Source organism: Thunnus albacares, chromosome 14, assembly GCF_914725855.1.
Source record: "Thunnus albacares chromosome 14, fThuAlb1.1, whole genome shotgun sequence".
Taxonomy (NCBI): domain Eukaryota; kingdom Metazoa; phylum Chordata; class Actinopteri; order Scombriformes; family Scombridae; genus Thunnus; species Thunnus albacares.
The window spans coordinates 13,951,784-13,978,352 of record NC_058119.1 but is presented as its reverse complement, the minus strand read 5'-3'; the positions used below and the strand labels follow the sequence as shown (position 1 = coordinate 13,978,352).

The 26,569-nt window shown below is 42.0% G+C and overlaps 2 protein-coding genes across 6 annotated transcripts; both read right to left on the bottom strand.

Moving 5' to 3' along the window:
* Window positions 1–35: 35 nt before the first annotated feature.
* vstm4a (V-set and transmembrane domain containing 4a) lies at window positions 36–9,400 on the bottom strand. Its single transcript, XM_044372648.1, has 8 exons — window positions 8,977–9,400; window positions 7,316–7,777; window positions 3,661–3,714; window positions 3,445–3,552; window positions 3,315–3,348; window positions 3,083–3,231; window positions 2,336–2,403; window positions 36–1,584 (listed from the first exon to the last, which is right to left on the bottom strand). The coding sequence occupies exons 1-8, from the start codon at window positions 9,023–9,025 to the stop codon at window positions 1,423–1,425; spliced, it is 1,086 nt and encodes a 361-aa protein (XP_044228583.1). The 5' UTR covers window positions 9,026–9,400; the 3' UTR covers window positions 36–1,422.
* A 1,269-nt stretch (window positions 9,401–10,669) lies between these two features.
* On the bottom strand, window positions 10,670–25,970 carry LOC122996799. 5 transcript variants are annotated; one of them, XM_044372494.1, is made up of 5 exons: window positions 25,510–25,970; window positions 24,591–24,699; window positions 24,314–24,374; window positions 12,718–23,144; window positions 11,741–12,170 (listed from the first exon to the last, which is right to left on the bottom strand). In XM_044372494.1, the coding sequence occupies exons 4-5, from the start codon at window positions 22,945–22,947 to the stop codon at window positions 12,162–12,164; spliced, it is 10,239 nt and encodes a 3,412-aa protein (XP_044228429.1). In that variant the 5' UTR covers window positions 22,948–23,144; window positions 24,314–24,374; window positions 24,591–24,699; window positions 25,510–25,970; the 3' UTR covers window positions 11,741–12,161. The 5 variants fall into 5 exon arrangements, with proteins under 5 accessions (XP_044228427.1, XP_044228425.1, XP_044228428.1 ...); XM_044372492.1 differs by having other exon boundaries at window positions 10,670–23,147; window positions 25,510–25,969; XM_044372490.1 differs by having other exon boundaries at window positions 10,670–23,144; window positions 25,510–25,969.
* Between the last annotated feature and the right edge of the window lie 599 nt (window positions 25,971–26,569).

Sequence of the window (26,569 nt, the reverse complement as noted above, 5' to 3'; positions counted from 1 at the left end):
TGTTTATGCCTCTGCCATTTTGGTACGACTTCCAAATCAGAAGCAGAAGACTCCCTGTGCTCTTTCTGTTCCTTTTTTTTTTTTTTTTTTTTTTTTTACCTCTTGGTAGAAAATCAATATCAAGACTAGCCTACATTAGACCCTTCTCATGTTTTGGCAAATATCTGCTTTTGCAGTTACATTTATATCCATAGTTATATTTTGGGACATTGGCTTATTTGCTCTCTTGCCGAGAGTTTGTCTGGTAAATATGAAGCTACAACCAGCAGCCAGTTAGCTTAGCTTAGGCTAAAGACCTGAAACGGGAGGGAAACAGCTAGCCTGACTCAAACAAAGTCTGCCAACCAGCACCTCTAAAGCTCTTGAGTATTAAAATAAGTTGCGATTTTATGGATGGTTATTTGCTGAAATATTTCTTTGCTGGGAACAGTAACTTTTTGAAGTTTTTGCAACTTGTAATTTCTATCCTTCAGTTTAACTAGATATAATTAATTATGAATTAGTGAGCTTTAGAGATGCTGGTAGAAGGATTTTGTTGCCTTCGGACAGCTAGCTGTTTCCACCGGTTTACAGCCTTTATGCTATGCTAAGCTAACCTGCTAACCTGCTGCCTGGCTGTAGACTCAAATTTACCAAACAGATATTTGTGAAGTGTATCAATCTTTTCATCTAACTCTCAGAGAGCGAGTAAGCATATTTCCCAAATTGTTGAGCTATTGCTTTAATAAGTTACAGAACTTGTTAATTTTTCATTTCTCAATCTGTAACATTGTTAAATCAGTACGTTCTCAGTAGGCCTGTGGTAATGTGATTTGTGATATATACTGCTGTGTATGTAAGACACTGGATGAACTGCAGCTGTTTGTAATACCAGAAAATTTTCACAGAATCGAAACCAATTTAAACGTATTTTATAAACAACATTCATGGGAAGCAAAGACTGTACTCTTTGAATGTCATACCCAGGCATATATTTATTAATTTGGTGTATTAGTAGTAGTGTAATTATAAATGCATTTAAAAAGCCGAGTGTTACACAGTGTTACAGTGCCTCATGACACTGCAGTAAAAGAGCCTGGACAACGATTTCTTTCCACACAGTCTCCTGAGTTTATACAGAATAGTTAACAGTTAGAGCATTAAACATCTGGCGCACAGGCCGGCGATGCCAACAAACAAAACAACAGAATCATAAGACCCAAAAACCGCTGTGCTGAAATGGAACCACTCTGAGGAAACACAAAACCCTCATCCCATTTACCAACAATTGTAGTGTACTTACAGCCAAAAATCAAATGCTAAATGCCATATTGATAGTTCATAAATATAGTCCTTTGGATGCCACTCAATTCAGTTAGGAGAACTGAATTTCTACCCTCACCAGGAGGTCCCATGACATCCATGTGTCCAGAGCTGCTGTGTTTACAGCTGTTTCTCCTGGAAGAGGATCTGAGCATACACAGTATCTGAGTTGGAGGGTGTGGGGTCAGGGCTGGAGGAGGCTGGGGGCTCTGGCCTCGGTCTGAAGAGCTCCAGCTCTGCATATGTCAGACTATCCTCTTGTGATACTCGTGATACTCGAGGCTGGAAAAAAGGAGGATTATGATGAGAGAAACTTGAAGGACTTTAGATCAGAGATAAGGCAAAGGAGTACTGCATATACATAGTAAGCAGAGATATGCCAGCATTTCCCCCAGAAAACTAATCTGTTTTCAGCAAACAGTGGTATTCTTTCAATTCCGATGGAAAACATCTCTTTAGTGCTGTTCAGAAGCAGAAAGTATGTGTTTGTACGACCTCTCGGAACATTCAGTTAAGTCAAAAAACATTTGGTACAATAGGAGTCCTATCCAACATCTTCAGATCCTCCAAGTTGCACTAATCTAATCAGTATGTTCGTGCAAAGCAAATGCGCACATCTTCAAAATCACAAGAGCAGCATCAGTACAAATACTGATGATCCTTAGTTTGAGTAGTTTTGTTCTCTGTATACTTGTTTGACACTTTTATTGTAGATATAAAACCAATGAAGCACTCTAAATAAGTAATTGTGTTTGAGAAGCAATAAAGCTAAATAGAATTATCAAGCTCATAACTGAATGAAGAGACGGCAATAAACTCCTGTAGACAATCATGCAGTCATGAGACAAATTCCCCCTTGCATGTATCTCAATAACAACTCCATGCTTGAAAAAAACATTATTTCAAAATGTTAATACATTTGTTTTAAGAAATCTATTAAATGCGTATGTTTAATAAATTATACAATGGAAGTAGGGGACACAGGAAATAGAATAATTGAGCCTGTGTGATGGGTGAAGATGAGGAGACTTACAGTGGCAGATCTCCTTGGCTGAGTCTTTAACCTTCTGGGCTTCTGAGGTCTCTTTGCAGGAACCGGCACTGAAAAACAGAGACAACCTTAATTGACTCAAAACAGCCATGAGGAATGAAATTACAAATATGTACTGCTTGTGTATGCACTATGTGGTTTTCAAGGTATTGTTTATTACAGAAATACAAGCTTTATTCTGTCATTTTCAGCGTCAGTGTTGATTTTACCTCAGACAATACACTCAGCAGGATTTTACCCAAATACAGTATAAAGTTTCACTCTGTTTTCTGTCGGTCTCCCTGTGTCTCCCAAGCTATGCAGTTTTCGTCATGGAAACTGAATTATACTGGGGTTATCATTTTCTGCTTTTGTCCTTGCTGGATACCTTCATTTACTGTTGTTTTCCTTACCCACTTATTCATTTTCTTAGCGTCACAGGAGGCTGGAGCCCCTCTCTTCCCCCTGTGACTCTAATGCCTCCAGTATGTTTGGAATATTTGGAGGAAACTCAAACTCCACACACAAAGACCAGGACTGGAAAGTGAACCAGGTTCCCCCATGCTGTGAGGGCACATTACTAACCACTGAACCACTGTATCCCAAAAGACTAGACTGTGAACATATCTGATCTTAGTACTGTAGTTCAAAGAATACAGGCCATTTTGGCTCACTGCATAGACATATTGACCTGTAAAAGAATATAAGATACCCAAGACGTCACACCCCCCCCTCAAATTGTTGCTTTACCTTTGGCTGGTATGTGTGGAGGTGGCTCCTCTGGTACTTCAGGTGCTTTTACTGTGACTTTTCTGTCAGTTTTCTGTCTGGTGTCTTTCCTTTTTGCTCTTGGGGAAGAACTTGATGAACTGCTGGAGCTGGTTACAGTCTCTCCTGAGCTGCATGGAGCAAACAGAATTAACTTTAATAGACAGTCTCTACCACGACAATCATACTCTTTATCGGTGAAGACATACTGTACCTGCTTTCTGGACACCTGACCAGAAGATAATTGGCTGTGGAGCAAAAAGTGCAAAAAAAAGTTAAATTATAGCAAAGCCACTATTGTTTCATGTTGAATTATGTGAAGGTTTAATAAGGAATGGTTAGACCTTTGAGTCTGTGTCTCCTGTAAAAGTACTGGCAGGTGAGAACCAGCGTGAACAGGAAGATGGACAGCAGGCCCAGTGAGCAGATCAGCACGGCACACACATACACGTCTAGAAAACAGAGACAGATAAAACCTCAGAAAAAAGATATCAGTATTACTAAAGTAAGACATTTATATTGTAAAATGAAACAGAATTAGCTGAAGACAAACACAGTACCTGCAAATAAACGCCACAGTCCTTCACTGCTACTGCTCTCAAGGGTAAAGTGCACTGGAGAAACAATTGTTACAAAAAGTCAGCAAAAACAGAATGTGGACGACAGAAAACTGTGCCCAGACTGAGTATCTTTGTAAACGGCTGTTGTCTGAGGGCAGTGACCCAGTACAGCAGACAGCTTTAGTGGTTTCCAGAAATATCAAAACCGCTGTCATGAAGGGAGAGTCTGCTGCAGGATTAGCCAAAGCTACCATGCACACACACACACACACACACACACACACACACACACACACACACACACACACACACACACATACATACATACACATGCACACACCCACACCCACACAGGGGCCTGGCTGTACTGCTGTTCTTGGACAGTGTTTGGGGGTTCCCCATTGCGCTGCATCTCTGCTTCCTTTTGTTGGTCGCTTCACAATTGTTTAATGTTTAATTTTCTTTTTGTGTACTTCTCAGTGTGGAAAAAGAGAATAAGGAAGTTGTTGTCAGTATGCGCCAATGAATGATTAGTTGCAAATAGGTCAGGGGTATTTAGCAAGAGGTTGAGGAGAGTGAACAGAGGCTATATAAATTACTTAGTCTCTGCTCCCCATAATGAGTTTTTAATATGTCTTTTAAACACAGGTTGATAAACATATTAATAAGAAATGATAAGATATTAACTCTAATTGACTTCAAGCCTGTTTACAGACCACTGAACTGCCTGCGGAATTGTCAAATGTGGCCTGAATATCATGTTAATTAATGTCAGGGAGCAACACAGTAGCTTTTGTGTTGTGACTGAAAGTGAAAAACTGTATCACATGTATCATGTGATCAAATTTACAGGCAGTAAAGGCAGGAGAAGATACACTTATAACATCACAAGAACACAAGTGATGTGTTTTTCAAGATTCTGCTGCTGGTGTTTGGCTTTTTTTCTTCTAAAATATGTGTACTAAAAACTAAAGAGCCACCGAAAAAGATACCAAAAGATTGAATTGATTCGCACAAGTTATTATCTTGTGTAAACAAGTTATTTTGCGGGCACAAGGTAAAGAAATATCATCTTTCAGGACTTCTGGTGCTCTGTAAAAAACAAATTTAATCATACATTGAATGGATAAATTAGTAGGACAATATTACAATATAATACAATGCTTTTATATGTTTAAAAAAATAATAAAATACACTCAGTGAGCACTTTATTAGGAACAAATGTGAAATCTAATTCAATCTAATATAACAGGTCTGCCATGATCTCTACATTTATGATGCTTATACATTTTCAGTTTTTGTTGACATTGTCAGAAAGGTGATAATTCTACTTTTTATTTTTGAGGTCATAGTGGGTGGTGTAGTGGAGTGCATTATATTTAAAAGTGTTCCCAATATTTTGCCCCCTTCATGTATGTTAATGTGGTGGACAAAATATTAGAAACACCTTTCAATGGAATGGATTGTTCCTAATAAAGTGCTCGGAGAGTGTTTTTTCATGAAAATGTGTGATGAAAGTGTTAATTCAAATGTACGGTAATTATTTAAGGCCAGTCTTTGATGTTTTATTGGATTGGATTAGATCGCCTGACATTCCTGGTATTTTGTCCCTCCCTTCTATTCCACAACAGGAAAACTCTTGATGGCCTGAGCAAAATACTTGCCAAGTGGACACATTGTAGTCTTAGCCCTAGTCTTACTCATTTGACGAGGTAGCTGTGTACATTTAAAAGGCATTTCTTGACAATGTGAGCAGTTAACAGTTAATACAAGTAGACCACATATCCTATCTTCACAATGTGGTTAACCACATGCTAAATCCCACATCTGATCAGTGCACACAGCTTGAGGTTAACAGGTTGTCTGTTAGGCAGCCAGTACAGTATACACTCTACATATGCATCCAGATGCACGTCCAACCGAGCCAAGTTCATGCAAAAAATATACTGCACAGGTTTTCATGCAAAGCTGAAAACCATCAGGTACAGATTCATGCTCATGTGCTTTCACCCCAGTCCAGCGGTGAAGACACAGCACAGAAAAGTAAGCCATCCTCTGTACCATGAGGGGTTAGAAACCTGAAGCCAGACAGCAGTGGCTTATAAAAGTTAATTTAACAGTGCAGACTGTCTGCTCAGTTGACCAGTTTAGAAAAGCAGCAGCAAGCACTCGACCATTAGGTTCATATACTCTGAAGTCCCAATTTAGAGATGAGAATCTCCCCTCTGTGCAAAATCTTTTGACTAAAAGCCATCCAATGATCTCAGTGGGGTGTAGCCTTTCCTACAGACTGAGGGGTTCCCTGCATTACAGTTATAACTTAGTTTTCTCTTTGTTTGCCCTTATAATGTCAGCTCTTGTGTTCCTGGTTTTGTGGTCAATGCATGTCGGAGATGCCTGAGGTTGCGTGGCTTCCTTAGTGGGACATTGCCCTGAATTTAGGGCAGGGCGTTGTCAGATGGTTCTGTCAAATTGCTCTTCGCTTTTCTGGCATAAAGGTAGTGAAAGGTAAACTTTACAGCTGTGTCAGGTGTAGCCACACCCATTGCCTGGTAGCAGCATTTTGGATCTCTATTGCACCCCTTTATCCAGTGTGCCTCAATAATTCAGTGTACATTTATCACTGCATGTGATTTAAATTAGTTCTCAGCCAGATTTGTTAAGATTGTTTATTGTTGATTTCTCCCAGATTCCTGGCACGGTCTTAATAAGTTTCACTGAATTTTCTCCTGAGGCTTGCATAAAAGTAAACCCAGAATGCTGACGTCATGTATTTCAGAGTTTTCGAACATAGCCAGCTCAGCAACACTCGACCTTTTACTCCTCACACTCATACACAGAGAGCGATATTGTTGAGTGTGGTTTGGCTGTGTGAGCTCATTGTTTTGAGATGGAAATGCCAGAAGATTGGGGTCACACTCAAACACACACAGGCACTACTTAAGCAAATAGCCAAGAGAGAGTCGGTGAATACATGCTACACATCTCTGTTTGCCCTTTGTACTCTAATAAAAACTGTTGCTTTTCTTTAATTCAGTTATTATTTCCACTGCCAGATAACACGGACAGCGTGCCTAAGCTGAATATGTGTGGCTGTAAGGGAATTCCTTGGAAAGAGGTATTCCAGAGAAAATGTTTTTAGTTTCGTAAAACCAGAAATCCCCTTTTTTCCTCAGTGTCTCACTTTCTCTTGTTGCGCAAAAAGTATTTAACAAAGAAGCAATGATGTCAGATGGCGATGAGAGATTTGTTTTTAATCACGTGCACCAAGTGAGGATTAAATTTAAAAAAGATGTTGATAAACTTCATTGCATTAGATCTAACAAATGGCTTAAAACTGCAATCTGACTCCCAAATCTGCTAAGCGCAGATCCACTGCCCTGTTGATGTAGGGTTTCAACATCTTGCTCATGGACACTAAAACAGGGAGGATACTTTCTGACAAAGGAGCTCAACAGCTGTAACAGCCTGGATAACATGTTTTATTCTTAAAAAAAAGAAGAAGAAAAAAACAGCTGAAAACTGACCAAAGCCAAGTCCCAGGCCTTCCATATCTCATCTTTCACCTCACTGTCAGACAAAATGTGCCCCTGATCCTTCCCACAGACAAATATGACATGGGGAGCCCAGTGTATAAACATACACATCTGATTACCTGTCAGCTGTGTGGTGCTGGTACCATTGGACGATGCTCTCCATGTGTTTCTGTGTTTGCGGATCTCCTGCACCCTACAAGTGTAGAAACCCTGGTCCATCCCCGTCACACTGAGAATCCGCAACCGGTACACCTCTCCCTCTGTTTCCTCATAAAGACGAAACTTTGGCTGGGGGAAAAGGCGGGTGTAGTTCCCGTACAGCTTCATTTTCTTTATGCCCATCTTCACAATCAGAAACTGCGAGGGCTCGACGGCAGGAGGAGAGGGGGACGGAGCAGAGGGAGGAGGAGGAGGAGGCGTGAGAGTGGGAGCAGCCAGAGGAGAGAAGAACCAGCGCAGGATGAGGACACTGCTGCTCCTCTTCCTCTGAGATACCAGGCAGGACAGCGTCAGGTTGTCTTTCTCTGTTACCATGACAACAGGCCCAGGGATCACTGTCACATTCAGGGCATGACATACCTCTATTGACAAAAGACACAAAAAGTTAAGGTCATGTACATTTTGTTTTTTTTGTTTTTTTTTTGTCTTTACATATCAAACTATATTGAATCTATGGTCTTTGTTTGGACATACTGTATGCGCTTTTTGCAAGTTTGTAATGCACATATTTTTTTAGGACAGAATAAAAGCAAACCAACCATGAAACACATTATTTAAACATGAGCACGCTCTATGATCTGGTAGCTTGTGTGACTCCTCCCTGCTTTTTAAATTAGTAATTAACAAGGTTTTGTAATGTGCCCCACATGGAAAAAGTCTGAGTTCATTTTTGCAAGATGTTTGATTTCCTGCCAATAAAACATAATTGTAGCATTTAGACAAAGTATGTTTATATGCACACCCACAGTGGCTGCAAGGATTTATGGTGTTACAGCTCGCACTATCACTGGTTCTACTTACATATGTCATTCCATCATTAGATGGGAATTCAGTCTGTAAAAGCAAGAAAACGAAAGAGAACTAAGAATTCAAGTAAATCGGCCTTTGTGTGCCCCAATTTGCAGGTACTGGTCTTTTTATGCTGCCAGCTGGGTCAAGTCTGTCTAGCAAAGACATGGAGTCTGGACACAATATGTGTGATCAGACAGGCAAAGAGAATCTACAGGTGGGAAACATTCATCATCCGTATGGTCCCCCTCCCACCACGAAACAGGCTAAAAGACAAAAACACGACAAGATAACAGGGACCATCTGGGCTCCCATGCTGCATTGCTGCTTTTTTGTGTTAGTTGGGGAATCTCCCTCAGGGTCTGTCCTCCACTATTTAATGTGACAACAAAAGCAGCAACAGAGACTTAAACCAACTTAATACCAAAAGATCACAGGGTGGGAAATGTTGCAATGCCCACTTGGAAACCTATGGAGGTTTTTTCTGATTACAGAGAACGGACTTCCTTAACTCTACTGTTGGTTTTAAACAATTACACTTTTACCAAGTTTGCAAAAGAACTTTGAAGTAATAATTTTTATTGTTTACATATATTCAGTTACTGTTAGAAGGTATTTTATTTCCTTATGTCTTCTTATGAAAGTCCTATAATAAAGGCAACATCTATTGTTTAAACATATGTTAGATAATAGATCACGTTACTCCTTTATTTCTTTCCTGCTCGCTCATTTTCTTACTGCTGTATTATTGCTGTAAACAAGGTCAACTTACCTGTGACCAGAGCCTTAGTCAGGACAAGGACCACTATAGAGAAGTACATTTTCCACAGTCAGCGAATCCATAAACCCAGAAAACTGCACAGAACTCACACAAGCAGCTACATTCAAAACAGAGACTGACTGCGCGACCCACCAGAGCCCTTACCCACCATTAACTCTTCTCCTCTTTCTCCTCTTTTCTGTGTAATATGAAACAGTAAATGCTCTGTTCCCACTTAGAAACTCCCACTCTCTCTCTCCCAGCACTCTCTCACTCTCTCTCTCTGCTTGTCTGTCTGTCTCTCTCTTTCTCTCTCACTGTGTGTCCTGCAAAACGTAGGAAATGTCATTTCCTGTGTTCCTATGAGAAGTCTTGGACCAAGGCCCAAAACCTCAGTACTTCAATGCGATGGTCAAGTCTTGTGGTTTGCGTGTGTGCATGTGCCTGTCACATTGTGAGTCATTTTGAGAAGCATATACTTTATAAGAAAGCACTGAACATGCTTTTCCATCATCCAAGCTACTCTGAAAGTCAAGCGGTTATGCTCATTTTGCATCTCCCAGTAAAGCTCACAAAGAGCAAATGCTGATGTTCATGTACGTGCGCTCTGTGTTTTTGTTTCTGCATGTAGTAATGTGTTCATGCATTTATATGGATGTGCTTCTGTGTGTGTGTGTGTGTGTGTGTGTGTGTGTGTGTGTGTGTGTGTGTGTGTGTGTGTGTGTGGTGGGACCTATCCCAGTCTAGCTGTTGGACAGAGTGGCATGGGCTTGTCTCTGGCTGTGGTCGTCAGACTGTCCCAGTGGTATGAAGCCTACTGCTTTATTGGGCAGGCTAAACTGCTGAGGCAGGGCTTCTGCTGGCGCTTCGAGCTCTGCCAAAGCCAAATGGGATTACACAACAGATTTAACCTTTTAGGTTATACATAGGATTCTCTTGAAAAGCATAGATTCAGTGGAAAATGTATTGGCTGGGTTGACAAAGTGGTTTACTCTTTTCTTACCTTAACAAAGTCTTTTGTTTTTAAAGTATTGTAATTGTATCAGCTTAAGTTAAACTGGAGTTTTATCAGTTGAAGGTCATGTGTAAAAGTGTCAAAATCACAGTTTTGGTGACTGTGGAGAAGTATTAAGTCCTCTTAACTACAACTATTACTTGGGGTTTCCCTCAAAGTTTTCCTTTACATAAGTCTTCTCTCCGCTTGAGGAATCACTCTCCTCTGCCCTGCAGTGGTCAAAGTAGGTTACTGCTTCTCAGGGGATCAACAAAAACATACTTGAGGTCACTGAGAAACCTGGGAGTACTGCATGCAGGCACTCTCACCATTCACAGCAGTGTACATTTATTCTGAGTTCGTGAATCAAGGGAAATCAAAGGAAAGACATTTCAAGGCTGTATTATTTCTATCATTGGATCCCAAGGGTATAGTAGGCAAAGAGTTAAGCATTTGGATAGGTTCATACAGAAAAAGGACACACACACAGAATATACAAAATGTTAATCTCTTTTTTCTGTCTATAAACTCTCTAAAGACTCATTTCACTCTCTCAATAACACTTTGTAATTGTCTTATGCACTCAGTAAAGAGACTCTTCAATTTGAGTCATTCAGACCCATGGGACATTTAAACAGTCAAAACAGGATGCCAGTGATAGTAATATTATATTGTTACTACAGTCTTTTGAGTAGTAAAATGAAATCAATATCTTCTTTTACATTTCCTCTTTATTTATAACCTTTACAATGTGATTTTGAAAGACATTCATTGTGGTGAGAAATTATTTAGTTTGAATGAAGTGTGTTTTTATTGCCTGAACAAGTCCATGTCACACTACTCACAGCAACAAAGAAACATTCTCACAAACCTCCCACTTTAAAAATGGACTACTGTATGAAATTAAACCTTACAAACACCTATAATCAACTTTGACACAGTGGTTGAACACACAAAACTACAGTATGCTTTATACCATGTGCAGATCTTTGATTGACGCTGTGGATTTAAGAAGATTTCATGCATTACAAAACGCCAAAAGTAGGATTTCTCCAACAAGAAAAGAGAATGAAAACTTAAGCAAGCCGATCAGTGTTCATAGCAGAAACCAAACGTTTCTCTGAGCTGAGCTGTTTGTTGCATCATAGTGTACTTCTAGGAGGCAACAGATTATTGATCACACTGTATACACAAGAAAAACATCTTAGCGTCTCACATTCAAAAAGTCAAATGGAATGGTGAAATTCTCTGTAACACAATAAATAGCTTAACAGTAAATCTCCAAAATTGACAGCAGCAATTTAACAGCATGTCACAGGGACTTTTTTTCAACTACAAAGCAAAAACATTCTGAGACTTTTTTCACTTGAAAAAAGTCACATTTACAAACAAAATACTTTATATGATGATCCATTCATACTGTGCTTTTTGGGTATCTTTATTTTATCAAAGACTTTATTTAGCCACTTGTCTGCATTACATTATCAACCCCTAAAACTTCCTCACCAGTCATACACCTCCATAAAGTCCTCCAGTTCACCCATAGTTATTATATCACAAGACTGATACCTTGAGTGGGCTGAGTTATCATTTTCACAAACCGAGCTTCCTGCAAGCTGGCTGTTTGTGTCACACTCTGGGACCAACTCATTTGAGCCATGTGTGTTGTAAACGGTGTTATGTGTTTTGTCTTTATCATTAACCGTGTCCATGTATGGAGTCTTCTCTGGGCTGTAGCGATGCCCCTCAGAGTTCTGTCCACTTTCGGGGGCTTGATGTCTGTAAGTGTGGTTCTCCCTAACAGGCTGTTGATCCTGGGAGAGAGTCACTGGGGCTGACGTAACTGAGGATGACCTTTGGGGGTGCACAGAGGAGACACCTGCAGGTTGGTAGCCTTGTGGATTACCGTGGTAGCCTTGATAAACCACAAGGGGCTTACCGCCTGGAGATGCCTGGGTGAGAGGCTGTTGTTGCTGCTTGGCCTGCATGTGGGGTTGCTGGGACTGGGGTCGGGAGGTGCTCTTGCCAGACTCGCGCACGTTCAGCTGAACATACTTCCCCGTCTCTGGGTCAAAGAAAGTCTTCGTTTTCACCTTAACAGGCACATCCACTACAAAATACTGACCAGAGTCAAGGTCTTGCAGCACCTTACGCTGGGTCAGCGGGTAGGACTGGGCATAGCTTGACTCTACATGGTACTGTGTCACTGGAGCTGGGTGGTTAGCATGATGGAGAATGGGAGAAGAAGGAACATGAGCAACTGTCTTAGGAGTAGCAGGGTGGGAAACAGGGCCAGTAGCATGAGGAGAGGCAACTGGGAGGGAGACAGGGCCAGTAGCATGAGCAGAGGCAACTGGGAGGGAGACAGGGCCAGTGGCATGAGGAGAGGCAACTGGGAAGGAGACTGGGGTAGTGACATGAGGAGAGGCAACTGGGAGGCAGACAGGGGTAGTGGCATGAGGGGAGGCAACTGGGAAAGAGACAGGGGTAGTGGCATGAGGGGTGGCAACTGGGAAGGAGACAGGGGTAGTGGCATGAGGGGTGGCAACTGGGAAGGAGACAGGGGTAGTGGCATGAGGGGTGGCAACTGGGAAGGAGATAGGGGTAGTGGCATGAGGGGAGGCATGGGAAGAGCGGTGGGAGGGCTGGTGCTCGGTATGCGAAGAGGGCAAGCGAGACCCCAATGTTGGCGCATGAGCGAGCGAGACAGGAGGGGAAAAATGAGGGGAAGCCACAGCAGTGCGGTTGGAGTAGCATACCTCAGAGGAGGATGAAGGGATGCTTGGGACTTCTTGAAGAGATTTCTCAGCAGGGCTGTCTCCTGCAGTCTTCGACATCTCTTTCTTTATCCTCCGTTTGGCCAGTCTTTTTGCCCTAAGCAGGGCTTTCTCACTCTTTGGGGGAACAGCTGGAGGCTTTCCCAAGCGGGACACATCACTGCTGAAACTGCAGGCTGACTCTGGCCTCTCGTAGTCATACAGTCCCCGTAAATCCGCCAGGTCTGCTGCGCTGGTGGCAAAACTCTCCACATCCTCAGACATGTTGCTGATGACAGAGCGGGAGTCATCTTCATCCAGAACGAAGCTTCTCCTGGAGTAGGGCCTGTAGTGCGGAGGAGGGGCCGAGTAATCCTGTGATGAAGATGCTATGTGAAGGGGTGAAGTTTCTTTGATAGCAGCAAGTCTTGTGACTGTATCAGGATGGATGGGAGTTCCTGCATTACGTCTCATTATGTCCTGCTCCTCCTCTCCTCTCTCTGAACCCATGGGTGAACCTACCCTGAAATCTTCTCCAAAGTTCTTATGGAAGCGTGGTTTGACTGACTTGGTGAAAGAGAAACCTCTGAAGGTGTTATCCTTCACCCTGAACATTGAGGGCTTGACTCCCAGAGCAGGAGAGGAGCTGCTGGAGCGGGGGAGGGATGGAGCTGGAGATGCAGTGGCATGAGACCTGTGTAGCCTACTGTAGGATCCAGAGTCCTCAGTTGACTCAGATGCATTGTTTCTTTGTTGGGAGGGTATAGGAGAGCGTAGTTGTCTTTCTCTGGGTTTCCTTTCGGACTCTGTTGAAGTGATGGCATAGTACTGAAGAGCATCCATCCTCTGCGCTGCTCTTTTCTGCTCCTCCACCCGAGCAGCTCTCTCTTTCTCTCTGTGAGCTGCTAACTTTTCGTCATCTCTCTTTTTAGCCCTGATCTCCTCCTCTCTTTGAGCCTGCAACCGCTCTTTTGCTACTCGCTTCTCCTCTCTCTGTGCTGATTGACTTGCCTCTTCAAGGAGCCTGGCCTTCTCCTCTTTGGTTTGCTGTTCTTCTCTTTGTTTTGCAATTGCTTTCTCTTTGTCAACAGCTCTCCTTTCCTCCTCCTCTTTTTGAGCTCTCATCCACTCTTCTTTTTTCTGTCTCTCTCTTCTCTGCTCCAAAATCTGCTGCTCATGTTTCTTCTGCTCCTGAATCTTTTTAATCCTTTTCTCTTCTGCAATTTGAGCAGCTTTCTCCTCCTCAATCTGTTTTCTTTTCCTCTCCTCCTCAATATAAGCGAGTCTCTTCTCCTCTTCAACCTGTTTGGCTCGCCTTTGCTCCTCAATTAGAGCATTTCTCCTCTGCTGCTCCTCTTGAGCAGCTTTCTCCTCCTCAATCTGTTTTATTTTCCTCTCCTCCTCAATATAAGCGAGTCTCTTCTCCTCCTCAACCTGTTTGGCTAGCCTTTGCTCCTCAATTAGAGCATCTCTTTTCTGCTGCTCCTCTTGAGCAGCCCTCTCCTCCTCAATCTGTTTTCTTTTCCTCTCCTCCTCAATATAAGCGAGTCTCTTCTCAATCTTTTTGGCCTTTTGCCTTTGCTCCTCAATTAGAGCAGCTCTTTTCTGCTGCTCCTCTTGAGCAGCTCTCTCCAGCTCTCTTTGTTTTCTGTTCCTCTCCTCCTCAATATGAGCGAGTCTCTTCTCCTCCTCAACCTGTCTGGCTCGCCTTTGCTCCTCAATTAGAGCATCTCTCCTCTGCTGCTCATCTTGCGCAGCTCTCTCCTCCTCTCTCTGTTTTACCCTCCTCTCCTCAATCTCTTTCATCCTCTCTTCCTCCGCTCTCAGTTTTGCCCTCCTTTCCTCCTCGATTTCTCTCATTCTCCTTTCCTCTTCTCTTTGCTTTGCTCTCCTCCCCTCCTCTTCTTTTTGCACAGCTCTCTCCTCCTCTACCTGTTTTGCTTTTCTTTCTTCCACTGCTCTTTGCTCTGCTTCCTTTAGTTTTTCCCGCCTCTCCTTGATCTTAATAGATATGGCCTCCCTCTCTCTTGCTCTTCTCTCCTCTTCTCTCAGAGCAGCTCTTCTCTCTTCTTCGGCCAGAGAAGTTCTTCTCTCTTCTATCATGTTTTTTACTCTTATGTCTTCTGCTCTTTTCTCTACTTCTGTCCTCGAAGATTCCTCCCATTGTTTTGCCCTGCTCTGCGGTTTTACTGTGGTTTCTGCATGAGGAGTTGAAAGAATTTCTTGTCTTTGTTTTTCTGTCCTGTCTTCCCCGATCTTAACCACTGTGTTTCTATCTTCAATCTTTTCACCTTTTCTCAGATTTCTTTTACTTTCTTTCATGTTGTACATTTGCCCCACAATAGGCTGTGGATGAGAGTCTCTATCCAAGTTTGGCATTCTTTCGGCTGAGGAATATTCTGTTTTTTCATGTGGATTGGAGGTATCAAGTGGTTTTAGATGTTGTGAGACAGAGGCATTTCTTGGCTTGTTGGCTGAAGAAGATGATGTTGTTGTTTGCATGGGATGGTTGTTTGGCTGATGAATACTTTGATCTACTTGACTAAATCTTTGGGTACCAGCTCCAACCACTTCCTCTCCCTGGTTCTTAATATGTGCTTGTTGTAACTTTTTTCTCTCTGCAAGATCTTGAGCATGTTTTGCCCCAGTTTCTAATACACCTTCATTGTCTTTGACATCTAAAAGCATTTTCTCTTGTCTTTCTTTCTCTCCCAGTTTAAACATTCCCGTCCTTTGATGTTCTTTCTCTGTAATGGGAAACACTACGGGTTTGGGCTCTTTGTTCACTTTGGAGCTGACCTCTGTCTTATTTGGCAAACTTTTCTCTTTTACAGAGAGGTCTTGTGGGTCAGCAGTGAACACTGGACGTCTGTTATGACGAGACTGTATTAGTGGAAAGAATCCTTCCTTTTTGTTAGGAGGGAATTCCTGAATTGTGTTTGCTGTTTCTTCTGAAACAATTACTTTTAATCTGGCATAGTCTGCAATTGCTGATATCTCAGGGATTGTAGACGTTCTCTCTCTTGGTTTTGGTTTAACTTCAGGTTTCTCCTTTACTGCATTTTCCCTTGTTGGCTGTGAATTTCTTGAGCTATGTCTTTCCCTTGTTGATAAATTGGATTTTCTTTCTGTGTGGTGTTTTCTTATATGAACAGCTTGACTAGCGTCCATAATTTCAGATTTATCACTCTGTCTCTCTGTGGGACAATCAGTCGATTTCGAAGCAGTCTTATCTTCTGTTTCCCTATTATGCTTTTTCATGTTCTCATGTTCTTGAACGTTTACTGGGCAAGATTCCACTGTTTTCTTTTTGCTTTGATCCAACGCAAAGACTTCATGTTTTCCTTCCTTGTATGATTCATTGCTGATTGCAGCAATGTTTGGAAGTAATCCTGGAAGTTCCCCTCTCTTTGAAACTGCATCTGACCTATCTCCAACATTTGTGCTATTGTTGTATGGTTCATCGTTTGTTTCTATTACCCCTTGAACTTGAAAATAGTCTCCCTCCATTGGTTGTGTCTTTGATGTTGTCCCATTTTTCTTTATTTTTTCAGGCTTTCTATTTTCAGCATGAGTATTCTCACTTGTTACATTTTGGCTGCTCTGTTGATGTACTTTGCCTTCAAAATTGTCCTTCACCAGCCCCTCAATGCTTGTTGGAGTTGGGTCTTTTGGCCAGTCTTCTTTGTTTAAGGTGCTCACTTTTTCATCAAGAGTAGATGATTCAACTTGTTTATGTTCATTAGCTACAACCACATCAGAAGGGACAGCTGTAATATGATGATTTCCCATCATTTTCAGGTTGTCGTTCTCAGTTACTGCTGGTACAACTCTGATAGCAATACCATCTATATGAACATTATCGTCCCCTTGATTATTTTCTCCAGTGTGCATCTTTATATGCTGATGTTTCGGAGGTACATGTCTGTTCTCATTCTCAGTTAAATGGTTAGATGGACTGGTTTTGCTAAATGGCTTTGGTTGTGTTGAGTCATGTCTCTTTTCTTCCAGTTGGGGTGCACTCTTGTCATCTATGTTCATGCTTTTGGAAGGATTTATGACAGTTATTATATCTTCTTTCACTGATGGATGGACATCATCTTTTATCAGAGTTTCTGTATCAGCACTGTAGAAATCGTACTTGTAGTTGATCACTGTGTTCACCACTTTGGCCTTGAACTTCTCGTTGACATCTTCTGTTTGTATTGTTTGTGGATTTTTCTCTTCTGTATTAATCCCTTCTTGATCTTTTGTGATGATCTTTGCCGAGTTCTCTTTTGGTGTTTTATCTGTGTGGTCTTTCTTTTCTCCTGCTATTATGTCCTGTTTGTAGAGATGGGGTTGAGTTTCAGCCAACACTTTATTTTTAGCGGGTACAGTGACCATGGGGGGCACATCTTTTTCAGTCAGGGGTTCATGGAGTTGTATTTCTCTTTGGGGTCTCTCATGTATATAAGAGCTCTCATGCTGGGGAGTAGTCCTTTTCTCAGTCACATTGTTCTTCCTGGTTGAGGTTTCTTGCATGTTTTCAGGATGATTATTCATACCAACTGTAATTTGATCTTCTTTTACTGTAGGATGAGTTTCCTGTGCAACTCTGTCATTTGCTTCTCCTGTGCTAACTTCTGTTGAAGATTCAATTTCTTTACTTATATCTACACCTGAGCTGGGATGACATTTATCTTGTTCAGCATGGCTATGCTCTTCTCGAGTTTGTTCTTGCGTGCTTACATCCCCCTGACTGTCGCTCATTCTTTCTTGCACAGTTACCGTTATTCCCATGATTTCCAAGCTGTCATCAGCCACAGAGGTCTCATTCTGACCAAAGGCAAGTTTTAGTGAAGGTGATGAGTCCTCAGGATTTACTACATGTTTACTTGTAGCTTGTGATGGATCCTCTTTCTTCTTGTTGAGTTGCTCAGTGTTTATTGCAGTTTTGTTCATAAGACCCTCTTTCGGTTTTTCAGAGTTTTCTCCATGTTTTACTTCCTGTTTTCCTTTGTTGTTGTTAAGTGCTTGTGTTGGTGACCTAATTCCAGGTTGATCCTCTTTCTTCTGACTCTCTGTCAAGCCTCCATCTGTACTCGTGGCATAACTTCCAGCCTGTTTTGCTTCTGTGGGTGCTTCTGGTACAGTGTCAATGCTCTTCATTGGTTCTTTGGGGACTTGTTTCCGTGAGGGATCGGGTATTTGACTGGTGGTTGCTGCAGAGCTGGAAAGTGAAACGGCCTTGACTGGTTCCATTTGTATTGCTGAAGGTCCCATCTGCTGTTTTGGTGTAGTATTACTTGGCATTGTGCTTTCATACCTTCTAGACACCTCATGTGATGGTGGCCTCTGCCTTATATTAATACTCTGACTACCTGATAATTGCTTGGTGGAGTTTTTGGATGTAAACCCATCTGGTATAGCAAAACCCTTTTCTTTAATGGCCGAAATCTCTTTCTCAGCATGAGCTTTTATCCTGGAAGTCAGAATCTCCTGCTTTGTCTGAATTCTTTCTTTATGGAACAATGTTCTGGGAGGGGTAAAACCTGAAACTACACTATGTTCAGAGGACTTGGGTTTTCTTTCAGGGGGTTTAGCTAAATCAGAATCTCTTTGCTGTGAAACATCAGCTTGTTTCAGAGGGTCACCTTTTTCACTATTTGTTCTTTTGTCTACACTGGGAGGCAAATAATTACCACTAGATAATTTGAACTCTTTGGATGACTCGCTGTAAATATAATGACTTTCTATCACCTCATTAGATGTAACGCTGCCTACTTCCTCCTTATTTTCTGTTTTAGGTGTTGCAAGTTTGCTTGTTGGACTATATTTTTCTTTTGGTGTCTTATTATTCATTGTCTCAACTTTATCAAGTGCTAATGATGATGTTACACTGACATCATTTGAAGAAACATTTCCTGCAGGGGTCCCTTTATTTCTGTTTGTTGAGATTGCATTAGTTAAACCATATTTCTCTCTTAGACTCTCATAATCTTCAGCCCCTCGATCCGTACTATTACTGCTGACAACTGAGTCATTTTTCTGTTGATTCATTTGTGGTGCCTGATCCTTCTCTTCATTTTTATTGATATTTGCCCTGAAAGGAAAATCTTTCTTTGCAATGTCATCCTCCTTTGTGATTACAGTACTCCTGGCTTTCTCTTTTTGCTCTCCCCTCATTTTCTCCTTTATTTTGGCCAACTCTGCTTTAGCTTTAGCTAACTCGGTCTTAACCTGCTCAACTTTACTTGGCTCGTTTATGACCTGTTGTTCTGGCATGGTCAGTTTTGCTGTGGATTTAGCGGACCATTCCTGTATCTTCTGTGTTTTTGTTATCTCTGATTTAGCTAGCTCCACTTTGGTTTGTTCCAATTGTGTCTGTTCTGCTTTTCTTACCTCAGTGTTTGCTTCGTTAGCTTTATTTGTCTCTGTTTTAAGCTGCTCTGCATTTATCTGATCTGCTTGAATTGAATCTTCCTCAGCTTTCTTCTCTCTAAAAACCTCAACATTATGCTCAGCCTTGACATTTCCCACTCCAACTACCTTTGTCTTCTCTTGTCCTGCTTTGGCTTGTTGCACTCTCATCTGCTGCAGTTTAGCTTGTTCTACTTTTCTGCACTCTGCTTCAGCAAGTTCAGCTTTAACTTTTACAGTTCTGATTTGTTCTGCCTCAATCTTGTCTATTTCAACTTGTTCTGCTCTAACCAGTTGTGCTTCAACTTGTTCTGGTTTTATTCTGTCTTTTCGATCTGATTGAATTTTAGCTTGCTCTGTTATTGTATGCCCAGCCTGCTCGGTCTTTGCCAGTTCAGTTTTTATGTGTTCTTCTTTTAGCCTCTCTGCATCAGCTTGCTCTGTTTTGACACGCTCACTCTGCTCTTCTCTTGCGTGCTCGGCTCCTGCTTCTTCTGTAACGTTTCTCGGCACTGTTACATTTTGAATGCTGGTTTGCTCTGCTCGTATCAGTTCCTCTCTAGCTCGTTCTGGCTTTTTTCCTCTGGACTGCTCTGTCTGTTTCTCTCTCCTCTGCTCCTCTCTTTGCTGTTCTGTTACATTATGTTCTGCTTGGGCCGTGTCGACCATTTTAAACTCTGCATTTGCCTGTTTTGTGCTGTCCTGCTCTGTTAGTTCTGCTTTGGCTTTCTCTGACCCAGTCTGACCTGCTAAAATGACCTTAGCTGGTTCTGCTTTGGGCTGCTCCACTTGATCCCAGTGCTGAGCTTTTGCAAGTTCTGCTTGGGTGCGCTGTGCTTTTAACTGTTCTGCTGTGTCCTGTGCAGCCTTGACCTCAACAAACTGTTTATCCTTCTCCCGGTTGGCCGTTGTGGGTGTGAATGCTTTGTCAGGGACAGATAATGAATTCTTTTGCATATTGTGTTCAAACTGTTTTTTAGCTTCTTTTGGCTGGAACGTTTTCTCCCTTAGCATTGGCGAATATTGTTTTTTCTGACCTGTTTCTTGCATTAGAGTAGTTTTGTCTTCATCTGAATAAAAGGTGTGTTTGTTTCTGTATTCTTGATCAGTATATCTGTTATAATCGGGTGTCAAATAATTCTCTTTCATTTCATTTTCCTCATTCTGTCCATAGTACTTTTGAAGTGTATATTTGTCCCTAAATGCTCCAGGTTGCTGTTGTCCATGATATGCTGGATTTTGTACAGCGTCATTAGAAGGTGGAGCATATTGTGGCATTTGCTTGTGTTCTTTATTTATACTCTGTGGATTTTCTCTTCTGTATTTGTCTCTTGGTGAACTGAGTTCCTCCTTTATCACAGCTGCTTTTTGGTAATCCTGTTCATGTTGGTCTTTTTCCATTAAAGCAGATATCTCTTGTTTCCATGGAGCAATATCTGCATTCAGACTGAGCTTTTCTGTGTCTTGGTTGTTTGTCTGTCTCCACCTATCCTGTGAGGACACATTACTGTAATCATATTTGTTCTCTTTCAGTTGCTGATATCTATCCACCTTTGTGTATTCGCTTCCCACTGCTTCATTAAAATGTTGCTGAGTATTTGCCTTGCCTTTTAAATATTCTCTGATTTGACTGTTTTCAGCATTTAGCCTTGGCATGTCTGTAGCTTTATAAGTTGGTTTATCCCTATATATATCCCCTCCCAGAGTTTCTACGTTCTCAATCATGCCTTGCTTATAGGGAGTACATGATGATAAGTCCTCATGGAGATTCTGTCCATTAGCCAGCTGATTGCTAGAGTAATTTTCAGGTATGTAGCCAGTGAACCCAGAATGATGAACCATCTCATCTTGCACCTGAGTTGTCTGGTATTCACTTGAAATGTGTTCTGAAATTTGGCCTGTATATGCTGTAGCAGATTGAGAATGCGTTGCTGTAAGTGACAGTCCAGTGCTATGATACTGTTTTACATATTGATGTGAGGCCTCATTTGTCCAGCTGGATTCCTCAACTCGAGGAATTTGAATGTCTGGATCTGGAAACTCAGGAATATCTATCACAATGTCTCTGGGTTCCTGGAAAGAGGGCTGTTTGTTTTTCTCCAGTGTCTCCAAGCCTTTAAATTTGGTAGGACTATAGGTGCTTTTCACTCTCTTCCTGTTGTCTTTGAGATTGAAGAGGAGGCTAGTGGCTCTGGATTTATAGCTAGACATCCTAACATCAGGAGTGGCTCCCCTGCTTTCAGCTCGCACTGGAGCATGTTCCACAGGTTGAGGAGAAACTGCATACTGCTGCACCTCTGATGTCTCTTGATGTACATGGACTTGAGGTGTGAGCAGCTGACTAATGTTGAAGGGAGCTGTGCTGCTGTTACTTCTAACAACATCTGGTGCCACTGTTACTGCATTGTTACCAAATGGAATTAAATTCTCATTGCCATAAAATACTTCTTGTTTATTTGTTGTCAACTCTGTTGTAATATTTTTCTCTGTCATCATTTTGATTTTGTGCTGGAGGGCTTTGACGGAGCTAATGGTGTCACGCACACGTCGAGACATCTCAATGGTGGGTGATGCAGTTGATGGGCGTTGAGATGGGAGCCTGTTCTGTGTCCTCTTCCTGTTGGGATAATGTCCTGCCAACTCAGACTCACAGCGTTTCTCCACGGCGGACGCTTTCTGCAACATTGTGGATGTTGATGTGGAACGTGAAGGGGTCGCCGGTACCATAGGCGCCAATGTATTCCTCTGGTGTCCAATACCCCTCTCCTCAAACATAGAGGGACCCTGTGGTTGGGCTTCCAGTGAAAGCTCCTTGTACATTGGTGTCTCACACCATTTAGGGAACTCTGAACAGTGCATAAATCCTGAGACTTCTCCTTGTTGGAAAGGGAACCTGTTATGGTCCCTCCATACTCTGAAGGGACTAAACTCACTATGTATAAAGAAGTTAGAGTTACAGTTAACCTGTGTCAACATGCTGTGTTTACTGTGGGAAGATCTCATAAAAGACGATGCAGAATTCATGTGAGCCACTGCAGCTACTTCAGAGGAGTAGAAGTTGGTGCCTTGGGATGAGAACGGACCAGCTGGGGGGAAATGACCACTGTCAAAGTTTTGCTGGTATGATGTAGAGAATTCAGAAAGTTCCCTTTGGATGCTCATCAGAGCTGATTTGTCCCAAGTTGTCTCATCATTCCACTCTCTTAGTTTACCATCCATCCCTGCTCCATCCCTGTGTCCCTCAGAGTTAAAAGCTCTGATAAGAGAAGAAACTCTGGAGCGGCTCCTGCGTTGCTGCGAACTCAACTCTGTGGCTCCATTGCTGAAGAAGGACAGCTGTTCTTCATTGAGAGATTTCTCTTGCTGTGACATTTCCATAAAGGAGTGCTGGAATGTGGCAGAAACCCTCCCCTGTGTCCTCTCCCCATAAACCCCCCACTGTGGATCTCTGTGGATCTCGGCCCCATACATTCCTTCATGGATCCAGTCCTGTCCATACTGCTGCATCCTGAGGCTGAAGCTCTCATGTGCAGCTCTTTTAAGTTCCTCCCTCTCTCGGTCCTCTCTGTCTCTGTCCTGGCCACTCTGGCTAAAGGCCAGCTGTCTGTCTCTCTGGGTGCAGGGTGAAGATGAGCAGAGGTCCGAGTCATTATAAACAGCCTCATCTCCAATGCAGAGACTCCTGAATGCTCGATCTGTCAGATTGCTGACTTCACGGTCAGTCTCATCCAGAAAGGACCCACCACTGGAGGTGTCGCTGTAGCCCCCATCACTGTGCTTTCGATGTCCACCACTCTTTCGGCTAGAGCGGCGTTTCTCAGCTGAGGTCATGATGCAGGCTCGCTAACAAAGAGCTCTGTCCTCAGGTGTTCAGTCATTCATGCAAACCCCAAATTATACACACTCTCTGCTGGTGAAGCTAGCAGGACCCAGAGTTTAGTGCCCCCAGTCAGGATTTTGGGCAGCCAGTAGCTCCTACGGCATTGTGCATTTTAGTTGTCCTCTGTCCAAAAAAAACTTGGAGTTTCCTACTGGAGAGAAGAGAAAGGAGAATTAGCTTGGACATGACCATGGACTCACACACTCTTTAAACACACAGTGTCTGCATGATGTGTTTGCTGCATTTAAACTTTCATAGTTAATCCAAATATTAAGATATACACAATGATCTACAGTTTTTTCTCATGTCAGATTGTTTTAAAAACTGTCGTTGACTGACTGTTGTGGGCTTGATAATTCATGATAGCTGTCCTTGATAAGAAGCTTTTTTTCTTTTGCATAAGCAGCAATGTACTGTATGTGGTTCTTAAAACTGCCTTGTAAATCCTTCCACTCAATCAGTGTGACCTTCATGAACATGTTGTGAATAAAACTACACTGTTGCTGGGCACAGTAAAGACAGCCTCACGTGAGTTATTTTAGGAAAGCAAGACGCATCCGTACAAACATAGATGACAGCACATACACACATACACATATCAGATCATGTTCACTTTTGGGGTCATTACATAGACGTACATTCATTTCCTGGAGACTTACCCTAGCCCTAACCATAACCTAATCCTAACCTTAACCACTGACCCAAAAATCAGCTTTTTCCCAATTGGAGACAGACCACGTTTGTGTTGTCTGTGATTTTGATTTAAACCACTAGATATTGATATTGGTTCACTAAAAAGCACATACTGCAACACTGTCTCAACTGTGTTCATGTTAATGAGATAATTTTAACACCCTTCATACACCCTAAACTAGCAGGTTAGACTTCTATCAAGCTATTTTTCTCTGAGTGAAAGTTAAAGATTCTGGTTAGGACCAGCTAGAAGTGACATTTCATTTGAAACTTATCTTGTAGAAAAACCTGTTTGGTTTTACTACACTACAGAGAGGGCAGGTGGAAAGAGAACCAAAATATCCTGAAGTAGAAGTGCTGCTAAACATAGATTTAAGAGGTAAAATTAGAAAGTGTATCGCTGGTGTGAGTACATAATTTGTCATCTAAAATGTTTTAATGTGACAACGAACTTATTAAAAACAAGCTGTATTTAAAAAAATTTAAACCATTAACATTAACAGAATGTCCAATTCATGAAATAAAAAGTTAGTTAGTGCTGCTTTGTGCAAACTGTCTAAGATGGCCTTGGTTGAGGGCTGTGAGATATTTGTAGTAGGTGATGCAATGACTTTTCCAACTTACTCTGACTCATCACCCGTAAGCTGGCTTAGGTAGGTTGTGAAGGGCCTTCAAAATTGTACTTCTAATAGACAGAATATAAAATTAACAATATATAGTGAAAAAATAAACATAATGTTAAAAATATAATGCACACACAGTATTAACATAATTTCTTGCTTGCAAACTAAGAGAGACATCTTATTCCCAACTTTAAAATGAAATGTTTGCACATTTAGAGGCAACAAGGCAGTGTCATGGTTATGTTCTGCTTAAATTGTAGCTGCCAGGCAGCCGTCACCTTGCTCAGAATATCCAGTGGTTCATTAACGTCTTCTGACCTGGAGGCCATCCATCTCATACGCATCTACAGAACAGCTACACCACACCGCTGTGCTGCCAAGCTGCATCTGTATATCAAATAAAAGTCATGTAGCAATTGTTTAAACATTTCCTGCAACACCTTTCCTCTTAAGCAGAAAACAACAGCAGCTTTTAAACAGGCAATTACATGTCTTTTTACAGTTACACTTATTCCAGTGCATGGTAATTACGGGGAAACATTGCATTCAAGACACAAAAGCTCAAAGACTTTTAATTTACATGTCACTCCTTCTCTACTCTTTGTACGACCTAAACTCCACATTCTGTTCAGTCATACATCATGAGAAAACAAAACATAAAAAAATCAAGCACAGTTATGGTGGATATTCCTAATTCAAACGCCATTTTGCAACAATAATCTCATGTCAAACTGTCAGGATGATTTCTGTTCATTCTTGCATGTGACAGGTTTATTTTTGTCCAGCGACAGGCCTCCAACTCTAAAACCTGACACCAAAGAGGCCTCCTTTCACAAGATCCCTGGATCCAAACGTAGACCAAACAGCAGCAAATCTGTCATTTCTAAGAGCAGAAAGGATATGACTTAATATTTATGAATGTCAGCAACTGTCAGTGAAATTAAATCTAATTCAGTCGCTGAAGTTGCACATTACCTTTAGTGAGTGAATGTGTATTTTCTTTTGGGGATTAAAGTAGTGGATTTGTCATATCTTGACATTTATTTATCTTCATGATAATGTACTTTATAAAATGAAACCACTGAAAAAGAGAACATGCATGTATGTATGGTTGAGTAGGTCGATTAAGAGCTTTTTTTTTTTTCAAGTATCCATCTCTCAACATAAACAAGAATGTACAGTGAGGTCTTGCCTTACCTTCCAGTCTTATAATCCATAATTTGGGCCTTATTGTAACTCCTAAAAGGTTCCGTCTCCCCCAAAAAGGTGCTATTGATGTGATCCTGCCCTGACACCTTTCTGGCAGCTCTGGCTTTTTCTATTGACAACAATCCAAAGCAAATCCTCTATGTAGTCCACAGTCTGGTCTTTGAGCATCTGACCAGAGACAGGCACCGGGACTTGGGGCCGGACACCAGACAGAAATAGAGGAGTTGTCCCAGAGAGAGTGTCCACCATGGGGGACAGATTGAGGGCTTGAGCTAGCATGCGGTTCTGCGAGATCCTTTGGTGTCGAGTGTCAGATGGATGAAACAAACAGCCTCTCAACTATTTATAAATCTGGACAGCTAACTGTCGGCCATTAGCGGCTAAAGCTAACATGTCAGCAAACTGGGGGAACGTTACAACTCGATGAGGAGGTTGTGGGGTCTAAACTTAGAGAAAAACCTAATTTGTTGTACATGTGTCATTATTGTGGGTGTTGGGTAGAGGGGGCTCAGTTTGGGTCCTCCTCAGGGAGACATAAATAACTCAATTGCCTCACACTGGAGTGCCTCCCTCTTCGTTGAACAAAAATGAGAAGCACTATATGGAGTGTCAACAAGTGCTTTTGGTCACCACCCACATACTATCATCACCACTGACTTGACTATTGACCACAAGAACATACGACTGAAATCTTTTTGCAATTTTCTCCTTAATTTCCCTGCAGAAAGATTTTTAATTTATTGCTACATATCTGAGATGTTCATTTCAACGCTCTCTTATTACACTAGTTAAACTATGGAGGTCTAATCTCCCCGGCTACAGCCTCACTCACCCCCCAGCAGAAAAGGCCATAAGGCAGAGGAAGGGGAGGAACTGTACCTCCCCCTTTTCACCCCTCTCTGCCACCCCTCCTACAGCCTGCTGCTATAATAGGAGATTGCTGTAGCAGAAAGTTTCCTGGGTTTCTTGGCGGGCGCAGGGCCGGCCTGGGGGATGATGGACACACACACATGGCCTCTAATGGAGACGCACTCCTCCACATATGCCC